The 12,388-nt window shown below is 53.6% G+C and overlaps 1 protein-coding gene and 1 long non-coding RNA gene across 2 annotated transcripts in view; one reads left to right on the forward strand and one right to left on the reverse strand.

Annotated features, from left to right (window-relative positions):
• Positions 1-5,886: 5,886 nt before the first annotated feature.
• Positions 5,887-9,872, reverse strand: LOC122184270. The gene is made up of 5 exons (XR_006180520.1): positions 9,621-9,872; positions 8,148-8,221; positions 7,663-7,732; positions 6,598-6,924; positions 5,887-6,284 (listed from the first exon to the last, which is right to left on the reverse strand). It is a non-coding gene; the product is annotated as an uncharacterized LOC122184270 (long non-coding RNA).
• Positions 9,873-10,207: 335 nt separating this feature from the next.
• Positions 10,208-12,388, forward strand: part of SLC2A6 (solute carrier family 2 member 6) — a 4,237-nt gene continuing 2,056 nt past the window's right edge. Inside the window, exons 1-5 of the mRNA XM_042879065.1 lie at positions 10,208-10,380; positions 10,774-10,936; positions 11,016-11,222; positions 11,811-11,910; positions 12,136-12,347. Coding sequence (XP_042734999.1) covers positions 10,280-10,380; positions 10,774-10,936; positions 11,016-11,222; positions 11,811-11,910; positions 12,136-12,347 — 783 coding nt within the window. The 5' untranslated portion in view covers positions 10,208-10,279. The remainder of the gene's footprint in view (positions 10,381-10,773; positions 10,937-11,015; positions 11,223-11,810; positions 11,911-12,135; positions 12,348-12,388) is intronic.

A 12,388-nucleotide genomic window follows, 5' to 3' on the forward strand; every position in this document is an offset into this window, starting at 1 on the left:
AGGAGCCCAGCTCTGCATCCAGCCACTGTCCTGTCCCTCACTGCATGCTGAACGTGGGCCCCATCTCCACTCAGTGGCTCGGGCAGCCCAAGCTGCATGTGCCAGGAGCTGGACTGACCCATGTCCAAGGTGATTAATTTATCAGGCTTTTGGCACCCATTGCTCCCCACCAGAAAAACAATATCTCAAATTCCAGGCCCTCCCATCCAGCAGATGTGTCTGCAGTGAGGGTGACCTTTCCAGCCCTGCTCGCAGAAGCCTCTGCCTGTCCTCATGTCCCAGTGGAGTCTGTGTGCTGCCAGACCACAACCGTGGATAGGATGGGACAGGAGGGCAATGGATGCTGCTGGACCCAGGGAATAACAGCACCACAGGATACACCTTGAGAGCATGCATTTGACCTCAGCGGGTGATTAAGGCCTCATTAAATTTGCATTAATCTGTAGAATCAAGGAGATACAGCAGATCTTTAAGGGACACAGGCACAAAGCCATTGGGGCTGGCAGTGGGGATTGAACATGGCACTGCTGTGAGCTCCGGAGTGAGCCCCACTGCTCGCTATCCCCTCCTCTAAAAGTGAGAACGAAAGAGTGCAGTGATCTCATCCCGATGCTGCAGGGTGCTGGGGTGTCAGGCAGCCAAGAAATGGGGGAGGACTTCCTCCCACCTCCTCTGCCTTGAGCCCGGGACTCAAGGAGCCATCCATGGGGACTTCTCCTGCCATGACATCGATGCAGTGGGACAGCAAAGAGCCTCCAAAAAGGTCACCAGCATTTGGAAGAGACTGGAACTGGACCCCATTGCCTTGGAAGAGGTTGGAGTTGGACCCCGCAGTCCTCTCCTCGAAGGAGAAGTTTCACAATTCATCCCGTTTGTTCGCTGTGGCATTTTCATCACAGTAGTTTGACTTATGCAATTACATAAAAAACATCTAATGAAATCTCAGTGACACAAAACATGAACGTTTATATTGGCCTCCCCGTGCCGCGGAGTTGATCTTGGCCGGGGCATCCAGACAGACATTCTGCATTCTTCAGAGATTAAGCACTGAAATGCTCCGGAGAAACCCAGCTGCCTTCTCCCCCTGCAACCGCGGCGCTAATTCCAAACACATGGTAGCTGTCCGGGGAAAGGGGAACACATACATTACACACACACAAATATCGCTGTGTCTGCGCCGGGCGCACGCGGCCGCGTCCCCATCACCATCCATCCCCATCTGTAACGCAGCGAGAGCGATGCCAACAGCTCAGCAAGTGAAATGTGAAGGAGAAAAGGTGCTTTGGGAACGTGGAGTGATGGGAAAGGGTGGCACAGCGCTGGGGTCTGGGCTTGAGCTGTGCCCATGGCACCTCTCTGTCCCCCCCTGGGTTTTCTGCCCCTGGCCCCATTCAAAATAAACACGGCTGCGAGGCTCTGGGCAATGAAACTCACTCCTGGTTGGGTTCCCACCTCCCCCCTTTAAAAAATTCTTCTGTCTCCCGTTAAAAGTCAAGCTGATCTTTAACCAAAAGGAAAAAGGAAAGAAAGAGGAGCGGAGGGATTTTTTTTTTCCAAGCAGCAAAGCCCACAGCTCGCGTGCCGGAGGCGGGGAGGGGCCGGGTAGGACCCGTGTGTGGGGCAGTGCAGAGCTGTCAACCCCACATCCTGGTGCCATGGGGCTGCAGCATCATCCCTGCTCCCACTGCAGCAGTTCCCTGAGTTCATACCCAGGGCTCCTGCAAATGCCCTCTGAGCACCATGCAGCTCTCTGTGCCCACCTCAGCTTGGAAAATGCAGCAAAACACCCATGGAAAGGCATGCTGTCCAGCGAGGCTGTCCTGTATCCCAAACACATCAGATCTGCTGTTCTGATGGATGACGTGGAGGTGATTAAGGTGCCAGCAAACCCAGCTCAAGGCTGATTTCACTGTGGGCATTGCAGGGTGAAGGAGAGTGAATGTTGCCCAAAGCTGGCTGAGATTTGGGGTTGGCGTGGGGAGGGTGACCAGCACCAGGTGACAGGGCCAGGTGCAGCCACTGTGTTCCCGCACCACATCATCAGCCGCAGCCCTTGGAAAAGCACCAAACTGTTGTTTGCATGGATAGGGTGTGCAAAGCGCAAAGCCCACCGGGGTCCCACCAGCACCACAGGATCCCCTTGGGCACATGTGGGAGCATCACCACCACCCCACATCTCTCGGTTCCCCTGTTCTAACAGCAGAACCTTTTGGACAACCGACAGACCATCAGCAAAACAAGATGTCAGGGCTGCAACCACTGCTGGCCGGGGCTCAGCTGGGTGTTGGGAGGGATCCAGGAGTACGGGGGGGCACTGAGAAGCCCATAGGCCCCAGACCTCCCCTTACAGCTGGGTGCTGGGGGCTCCAGACCCACCAAGGCACTGGAGATGGGGGAACGAGGAGAGGGGGAGAGAAAGAGAAGGAAGGAGGAAAATAGCCCCTTATTCTACTTTCATCAAGGAAGCATCCAGCCGTCCAAAAAATTTAATGTTGTATTTTAGCAAGAAAAACAGCTGTTGTGGTACTTGAAGGCCCAGCATATTTTGGCCAGGGCTGCATGTTGTGGATATTGGCTGAGTCAAGGTTAGCTGTTAAAAGGCAGAAATTCTAGACCCATACAAAGAAACATAGCGTTCCTTCGTATCCAGATAATATTTACTCCCAGGGCTGCTTTGTTTTGCTTTGTTCTCCCCCCTGGAGGGGGGCCAGGCACTCAGCCTTGCTGCAGGACTCATAACAGAGTGTGGAGGGGGGGGGAGAAAAGCATTAGGAGAAGATGGGGAGCCCCATCTTGGCACCCTCATTTTGGGCTCTGCCCACTGATTTTTGGCATTGCCTGGCTTAAAGAGGTCATAGCAGGGATTTGCAAGACAGTGAAAACACCCCAGCACTGTGAGTGTTCAGGGGTTCAAATGATTCCCTATAGTGCAGCACAGAGAATGAGGACCATGAGATGATGATGGCTTTGTGCTCAGTGTCCCCAGGCTGTGTGCTGTGTGTCCTCAAAGCTCTGAGCACTCACTGCCCTGAGTTGGGGAGAAGCATTTCTATTGCATGGAGATGAATCCTCCCCCCCCCTTCCCCCCCCCCAAAAAAAACAAAAAAAAAGCAACTAACCAAAAATGGACATTGTGAAATTGAAAAATCCAACATGGCTTTCAGCTGCCAAAAAGAATTTTGATGGGGAGCCCAGCTCCTCCGAAGCATGGTTGGTTGCCTTCTTGTTTTCAGCCCACTTCCCTTCACCCAAAGAAACATAACTCAAAGGAAAGCATCAATATAATGCTTTCATCAGCCACCGCGGCGGGGTTGGCTCGTCCTCCAGCAGACAGCTCCGTGGCAGGGCTGGCTCTGCCGACAGCCCCATTTCCCAGCACCGTGTGACATCCCAAGCACTGGGGACATGAGGACAGCACAGGATACCGGCGACCTCAACCCCAGCTCGATGCCACACAGGCTGTGAGTGACTCATAAAGCTCAGGAATAAAGCAAAGCCATTGCCCTGAGACAATCCCCCCGGTGCCTGCCAGGCTCTGCAGGAGCCATCCGCGCCGTCTCTCTGTGTTGGCACCGATGTCCCCCCACTGCAGGACCACCGCTGGGCACCCCAGGGTGTCCCTCCTGCCTCCACCCTGGCGCCTGCCCAAAGGCAGAAGCCACCAAACCCAGCCCCACAGACTTGGCCGACCTCAGGCGCTTGGATGGGGGAAGGCTGTGGGTGAAAAGGGGAAAAAAATGGGGAAAAAAAGAAGAAGAAGAAAAAAAAAAAAGAGTCCAAGGTGGAACCGCAATGTTTATAAAATGGGTCACTGAATTATACATAAAAATATTTTCCTTGTGGATGCAATTACTTCCTGGACTTGTTATTCCACAGATGCTTAAGTTCGCCTCAAGCAACTCCAATAAATGCTTTACAGTCTGCTAGATCAACAGTAGCAACACTGGAGTGAATTGAATAGCACTGTTTCAAATTTGTCAGAAAACCACACAGTGTTTTCATGAGCACGTTTTAGAAACCCAAACAAAACGATTCCCAACCATCGTGCTCCCTCTCCTCACACTTTTAATGAGTTTCACATGAGCTCTGTGCAGCAGGCAGGGTGCTGGGGGCTCCCCGAAAAGCACAGCAGCACCTCCCCATCATTTCCCATACAAGCCCCGCTCCTTCTCGCTCCCACATTCTCCAGTCTCATCCCGCAGGACCCGGTATGCATTTGGGATGTGTAGGGCTTAGGATGCTTTCCCAGGGGAAATGAGTTTTGGGAGCCCCCTGTGCATCACCTCCGCCTGCCTTAGAGGTGAAGGTGCTTTGATGCATGCAGCACATCCTGATCCCCAAAATCTCTGCACGACCATCACGAGCAAACCAAAATATTTTGTGTGCTTCCCATGACCTCGAATGATAAAGCACGGGGCAGCGGGGGACACACCATGATGGCAGGGCAGGGTGCACTTACACCAATAATACAGGTGAAATCTGCCTAGGAATGCTGAAGATTCACCCCAGGATCTGCAGGCAGCTGTAGCACAATCATCCTGTTCATAGATGGCCAGAGGAGCAGAAATGCATCTTCATATCTCCAGATTCCATCTGTGAGATTTTACGAGAGGACAAATGGGTTCGTGGAATCATTGAACATCCCAAGCTGGATGGGACCCGTAAAGATCATTGGGGTTAGAAGGTTCCTGTGAAACGGGCTCACAGAAAGCTCCCTATCCCCTGCTCTGAGGATGCAGCCATTTTCTGCTCCCCCTGACGTGAGGATCCTAGCTCATCGTTTTAAGACAAGACATAGAAGGGAGGGAGGTTCAGTTTGGATAGCAGGAGAAATTCCTGATGAGAAAGAACACTGTTGCACTGCACAGCTGTCCAGGGAGTGCTGGGGTCACCGTCCCAGAGGAGTTCCAGAACCACAGAGATGTGGCACTCAGGGATGAGTCAGTCAGTGGGCACGGTGGGGTGGGCTGGGAATCTGAGAGGCCTTTTCCAGTCTTAATGATTTCATGATCTTTCCTTTCTACTTCCCCACACACCACAGAGCCCGTCTCCAGCCACCACTAAAAACACCCAAAGCCCCAAATCCGGAAGAATCCAGGGAAAAAAAAAAAAAAAAAAAAGAAAGAAAGAAAAGAAATAAGAAATCCTCATGGCCGTGGTGGCAAGTCCTTTACAAGCCCTCCCAGCCGGCCGCAGGTGGGAAGCACCGTGCCTGGCTTTCCCCAGCCCTGGGATGGGGACACATGCTGCCCACCCCACAGCTTAACCCCAGGGCCCCAGGGGGGTGCACTGGCATTTTTATTTGGGATTAGGTCCCAGCACATCTTAATTTTCAATTCAACAGCTGTTGAAAAGAAACATAAAATAAAACAAGCGCCAGCGCCGGGTCCTGCCCACGGCCCCGAATTAGCCACAGAAAAACGTTAACATTCCTGCACTGGCCCTCAGCCAGGAGACGGAGCACTTCAGGAGACGGCGGCGGGCACAGCGCCGTGCTGCTCACAGCCCCCAGTAGGTGGAGGTGGTTTGGGATGTGGGACAGCTGGGGACAGCCCTGGACACGGCCCCCATTGCTTTTAGTTTAGTGCCATAGAGCACTTTAATTCCCGAGGAGAAGCAGGGTGGGAGATAGCATGCGGGATGACAGGTAACGCATCCCATGTGATGCTGCTGAGGGATATCACCCCGGCTGAGTGCTGGCCCCAAGCTGGTGGCGTCCAGAGCGCAGGGATGCAGCAATCCATCTGGAAATGCCATCGCACCCAAGTTGGGGTGAACATGCAGAAGGCCAAGCGCAGCTCCTGCGCTCCTCGGAGCATCCCCAGCACCTCATGCCACCCCCAGCCCCACTGCAGGTCCCAGCAGCACCAGCCCCATCCCGCAGCCCACACGGTTCCACGCTGCTGGCATGCGCCCTGGCATCTCCCCATCCCGCCATCCGCTGGAGGTGCAGCGCCGGCGGGGGCTGCAATCTGGTCCTCATTAGGAGCAGCAGACAGCCCAGAGCGGGAGTCTGAGCGCTAATCTCCTTTCCAGTTGGTATCCGTCAGCAGATGTACAACAAGTGGTTGGATACTTTAGAGGGCATTTGTGTGACATAGGCTTTAGCTTTTTTCCATCCGCGGGGATAAATGGCCAGGGCTGAGGCATTGCCGGGCGCACGCGGAGCTGTGCTGGTTCGTTTTACCCAACGTCTTTCTTGGAAGAAGCGGTGATGAAGTTAACAGCCCATGAGCCATAATTGGCTCACATTAAATCGAGGAAATGATCTGTTTTGTTTTGCCCTTTAAAAAAAAAAAAAAAAAAAAAAATGCACACGGCCAAGGAAAAGAGCAGGCAGCAGCTCTCAGGAATTTAGGGGGAGATTTGTGTCCTAAAGAATAACGAAACACAGCCTGGGCCATCAGAGAGAGCAGCTTCAATCCAAAATGCTCAGCCCAAGATGCCCACGGGCAAGGGAAGGGTCTCCAAAAACCCCGAATGGTGGCCCCACAATGGGCACCACTTCAGAATCCATCAGAGCAGCTCAGTAAATTAAACTGGATACCTAAAAGCTTTATGTATAAATACGTACACATATACATTATGTATACATACCTTCAAAAAAATTCTTTATGCAGGTTATGCTTTCCTTAATCTCATTGCCTCTCAGCCAACACAGGGTATCAGGAAGCTTGGCGGTTCCCTAGCACAGCTCTGGATATACAGAGTATTGCTGACAGCAAGTTTTCTCTTCTTGTTGTTTTTCATTTTCAGCCCCCAAGGACACGAGCCAAACACAGGCAGATCGTCCTCCCAAGGCTACAGCTGGACAAAGCCACCAGGTGTTGGGAGGGAAGACATCCAGTCCCAAAAACCTGCCATGCAGACACTCCTGCAGTCCTGTTATCTGCTATCTCACTTCCACCTGTTCCAGGAGTTGTGCTGGATTAACCCAAAGAAAAACCCATCAAGCAGGGAAAAAAAACCACCCCAAAGAATCACAGAGACACGAAGGTTGGAAAAGTCCTCTCAGATCCCCAAGCCCACCCCACCAATCCCACTGCTACCTCCCTCAGTGCCACAGCTCTGTGGTCCCTGGGCAGCCTGTGCCCCTATCCTGCTCTCAGTCAGGATGTGGATAAAAGGCAGCACCCATGCTGAGGATCACCCACATCTGCCAGCTCAGCCCTGCTTCCACGTCAGCCAGGTTGGAAGTGAGGCACCAAAACCCCCTTAAATAGGAGTGGGAGCAGCAAAGCCTTTCCTTGGTGCAGCAACCAGCAAAACCCCCATACCCAACACTGTGAGCTTGGCTGTGCTGGTGATGGGTTAACAGTTGGACGTGGTGATCTTAGAGGTCTTTTCCAACCTTAACGATGCTACGATTTTCCAACACATTCATAGTGAGCATGTAATATTTTTCAAAACTACTTATCCTGGGTTTTTTTTCCAACACATTAAACAAATGCAGTGTTTAACTCCCGAGCCCACAGCACTCCATCATCCAGCTGTGTCAGAGCAGAACAGATCCTGCCCAGCATCCATTCCTCAGTCTATTAGGCAGAGTTATTCTCTTGCTCTGTGTTTTGATACTTACAAAGCCATTACCATCTCTTGCATGCACATCCATCATCAGGGCTTCAAACTCCAGAATGTCCCAAAAAATTATTTTCCACTCACCAAGCAGCCTGCCAGGCTCTGTTCTTCTACTCTCCGTTGCTTCATCCATCGAAAGACATTTCAGCAAGTTCTAAGTCCAACCAAATAAACAGATGGCAGCCTGAGAAGGTGCTGATATTTTTTCTGAAGGGGGGGGGAAGAGGGGGCAGTGTGGTGAAGGATGGAGTAGAGAAGAGCAGACTTCTATCTGTCTGCTTGGAAGAGCCCTGCTGGGGCTGCAGACACCAATGCCCATTTGGAGCAAGATGCACAGGACCCCATGTTGCAAAGCCCTCAAACTTGTGCCTGGAGGGCTCTCCATGGAGCACAGTACTGACCCCAAAAATCCCCACCTCCCGACCTCTTTCCAGGTCCCCCAGTGCAGCTCCTGGAGCCCACAAATGCCATTTACTCACATTTTGCACAGATCCCATTCGCTACCATAACTCCACATCGCACCAATGCTCCCCCAAACACCCACCCAGCAATCACCAGCCCAGACTTACAGGGAAGATTTATGAAGGGATGCAGCTGGTTGAGTGATGGAGACGGATCTCCTCGAGGAGCGACTGATTTCTCCCTTACAAAAGGGATAGAAATTAATTTATGAACTTGGTTAGTCAAGTTGCCAAGTGGCTTTGATGCAGTTTATTTTTTTGCACATGGCCGTGATCGATTGCACAGCTGTCAGAGGGGGGAGGAAGAAACCCATTGAGTCGGAGCAATGCATCGCCACGGCCGAGCAGCCAGCAGCTCTCAGCAGCACCAAATCACCCTTCACACAACCCTGGCACTGCTGGCACAACACGGCCACATCTCCATGCCAACCTTGAGGGCTTGGAGAACCACCCCCCCCTCTCCATGCCATGGCCAAACACACAGCACGTCAGAGTTGAGAAGCACCTTCTTTTGCTTGTTGTGCTTTGGTAGGACCTACAGAAATGCAGGGATAGTCACAGAGAGACGCAATGCTGCATGCATTGCCCACCAAACATGAGCTCAGAACCCCTAACACATCACCAAGGGACCCCCACCTCCAAGGACACTGAGGGACAGGCCCTGCCCAGCAGCTCAGCCCCGGCTCACCAAGCCCAGGCCAGCAGACAGCAGCTCCCCCATGCTCACAGCGTTACAGGTGCTTGGAGGGTTTTCAAGACACGAAGTAATTTCCTGCTTGAAGCAGTTGACAAATCTGCACAGCAACTGGATAGCACTTCGCCTTTCAGAGATCCGACTGCTTCAGGGCTCCTCTCCAACGTGCTTTTTTTTGCCCCAGATAGAAGGGAGGAGGTTGGGTTGAGCATTCCTCTCTTTCTTCTGTCCAAGTTCAGGCTTAGGACAGACACCACATCCTAAACGAGCTCTGCAGTAACCACAAGCAGCAGCCACCTGGCCGGGAGGTGCCTCGCACCCCAAAGCCTGGGGGGGTCCCAGCCCCATCCCACCATTGCCAGCCTCATTACACTGCATAGCTCTGAGAGCTCCAAACAGCAGAAAACACAAACAGGGCCGTGTGGGGGGAATTAAATTGGCACATAAAGGCAGCACTTGCAGATTTGCTACAGTCTGCATGGTGCAACCAGCAGCAGCACTTCTTAACCCCCACAGTCCTGTGAAGGACCACAGCCTTGCACAGAGCAGCTGACAGCATCCCACGCTCACTGAAAACCATTGTGGCAGCCCTGTGAGGACCAACACAGCCCTGGAAATTTTGGAATGAGCTGTCCTACTGTCTCAGCATCCCCTCCCCCCCATATGACCTTTCTTGCTGCAGGGAATTCACAGTCTCGAGTGGCTGAGTCAGCTGTGAACCCCCAGCATCAATCAGGCACTAAATGCAAAGCTTGGTTGTTGGAGAATGGGAAGCAGACAGCAGGAAGGGAAAATGCTCTGAGCCGAGGCAGCAAGCTCCCAAACCACCCTCAGAGCTCCCATGTGGAATTAAGGTGTAGAAACCACTGCAGAAAGCCAATACTCACCTCTCTCTCTTATGGAGTGAACCTGTATCATGCAGCCCTCAGGAACCACAGGTACTCCAGCACTGTGCTGCTGCAGGTCTCAGGGCAGGGGGGCACTACCAGCCCACATCAGTTGCTCCCAATATGCCAGAGCTGCCCTCCCTGCTCCATCTCTATCAGCATTCATCATTGCCCTCAGCTGCTCCCTCAAATCCCCTGGTTTCACCTCCATCTGTTTTTGGTCCTTCCTCTGTTTTATATTGTAAAACCTTCCAAGGGCAGCTCAAGAAGCAACCCTCCGCTGTTGCTGGTTCCTCAAGGGGAGTGCCATGACCTCAGCAAAGGGACTTTCGGGTGAACAGTTCCTGCAGGGATCAGCCCATAAATGTTCAATTTTGGTGGTTTTTTCCTGCCCAGGAGGAAGTGCCAGATGCGTGGTGAAGGCGTGCAGAGCACCATCATCTCCCTCCACCTCTCTACCCCAGCCAAGTTCCCACTCCAGAACTTATCAGGGTATGAGCTCACAAGACAGATTTCCCTGATTAAGCAACACTGGGTGGCCTCTCCCCTTTCGCTTTCAATTGCTTCTTCCTCTCAGGCCCCTGAAACCTCCTCGAGCATCCGGCCCTGAGCACAGCAGTGCCTTCACCACGACAGGCACCAGCTGCACAGCCACCACCATGGAGCCGAGCGTGCGGGAGCCGCTGGTGAGGAGGTCGAGCTCCTCATACCACACCTTCCCTGAGAGCATCAGAAAGGGGCTGGACAAAGAGTACCTGCAGTGAGTGCCAGGCTGTGGCTGTGGGGCTGGATGTGGGGTGGCCATGAACCTGGATCTGGGGTTTGGGAGCTCTGAGTTGGCTGTGGCCCCATGGCTGTGGTGAGAGGGAACTCATCCTGTGCGAGGCTCACGGTGCTGGGATCTGTCTGGGAGAGCCGTGGGTAGGTGGGCTGTGGGGCACAGGGTGCTGCTGTGGGGTGGTGGCAGGGAGCTCTCTGGGATTGCAGTGCTGCCCGCTTCCAGCTTCTGCTTTTCTGTTTGTTGAACTGGCTGAGAACCAGCTGGCTCAACTGAAATGCATCCATGGGGGAAAGCTGCAACAGAGTGAGATGGATCTTCCATCGAGTGCCATAGAGATGTCCAACACATCCTTCTTGCTCTGCCCACCTCCAGGAGCCTCAACAACAAGCGGCTCTACATGGCAGTGTTTTCTGCCGTGCTGGGGAATTTCAGCTTTGGCTTTGCCCTGGTTTACCCCTCACCGGTGATCCCTGTCCTGGAGGCTCACCCCGACCCCACGCTGAGGCTGGACCGCTACAGAGCATCCTGGTTTGGGGTGAGGTGCAGGACCGTCTCCACTGGGGGGATACAGAGAGAGCCAGGCTCCATGAAAGCCCCTCTGTGTCTCCCTGCAGTCGGTGTTCATGCTGGGGGCGGCGGCGGGGGGGCTCAGCGCCATGCTCCTCAATGACCACCTGGGCCGCAAGCTCAGCATCATGTTCTCAGCTGTGCCCTCTGCCGTGGGATATGCACTGATGGCCGGTGCTCAGGGCATCGAGATGCTGCTGCTGGGCCGCGTGCTTACAGGCTACGCCGGTGGTGTGACGGCTGCCTCCATCCCGGTATGTGTCCTAAGAGTTTGTGTGATGGGAGGCAAGGTGGAGCTGAGCTGAATGAGGTGGGGCCTTAATTCTGCTTTGGAGGCATCAGCAGAGCTTCAGGGCTGTGTCTGTGCCGTAGGGGATGGATGTGCTAGAGGGGCTGGGGGGATGGCCCAGGGTAATGGCCTCAAAGCACATCTGCCCCCATTCGGCTGGGTGGGCTTTTCTGGACCACAAAAAGTGGAAGGCAGGCAGCTCCTTGTTCCTTGCTCTGTTCCTCCACAGAGTTGTTCCCTCCCTTATTTACCAGACTTTGACCTCATGTCACATATAGAGAGGAAGGCAAAGATTGAGCAACCTCCGGCTGTGTCTTTCCAGTCATTGGAGTCTGAGCACTCCTCCCACACTGGGGCAGGGATGAGTGCTGCAGGGGCTTCCCTGTCCCACTGCCAGAAACAGCCCCTCCACATTCCCCTCTCTAAGGATGTGTGTTCCAGCAGTTTGGGATTCCCCAGCTGAGCTGTGTGACTGTGAAGACACATGCAGGGACATTCTGTTCGTTCTGGCTGTGTGCTGTAGATCAGCTAAGTGTGTGCTGTCCTGCTTCAGGTCTACATCTCTGAGATCTCCCACCCTGGGGTGCGAGGCATGCTGGGCACGTGTCCTCAGATCATGGCAGTGCTGGGCTCCCTCATCCTCTATGCGCTGGGCAAGTATCTGGCTGTGCAGTGGGAAGGCAGGATTGTTTCCTCACTTGCACAGGGAAGTGGTGGAGTCACCATCGCTGGAGGCATTGAAGAATCATGGAGATGAGGCAATTGGGAACAAGTTTAGTGGCTGTGGTGGAGGTTGGGGCTGGACTTGATGATCTGAGAGGTTTTTTGCAACCTCAGTGATTCTATGATTCTCCTTCCAACCAACCTGGCTCCCGCAGGGCTGCTCCTGGACTGGCGCTGGCTGGCCGTGGCAGGGGAAGTGCCTGTGCTCACCATGATCCTCCTGCTCTGCTTCATGCCCAACTCACCCCGCTTCCTGCTCTCCCAGGGGAAGGAGGATGAGGCCCTGCGCTCACTGTGCTGGTTGAGGGGCAGGGACACAGACTATGCCCAGGAGTACGAGCAGATTAAGGACAGCGTGAGGAAGCAGGTGAGGACCAGCCTCACCTCCAGCATGAGATAGGAAAATGG

Source organism: Lagopus leucura, unplaced genomic scaffold (assembly GCF_019238085.1).
Source record: "Lagopus leucura isolate 7727_CA_CO unplaced genomic scaffold, USGS_WTPT01 Super-Scaffold_100022, whole genome shotgun sequence".
In the NCBI taxonomy this organism is placed as follows: Eukaryota; Metazoa; Chordata; class Aves; order Galliformes; family Phasianidae; genus Lagopus; species Lagopus leucura.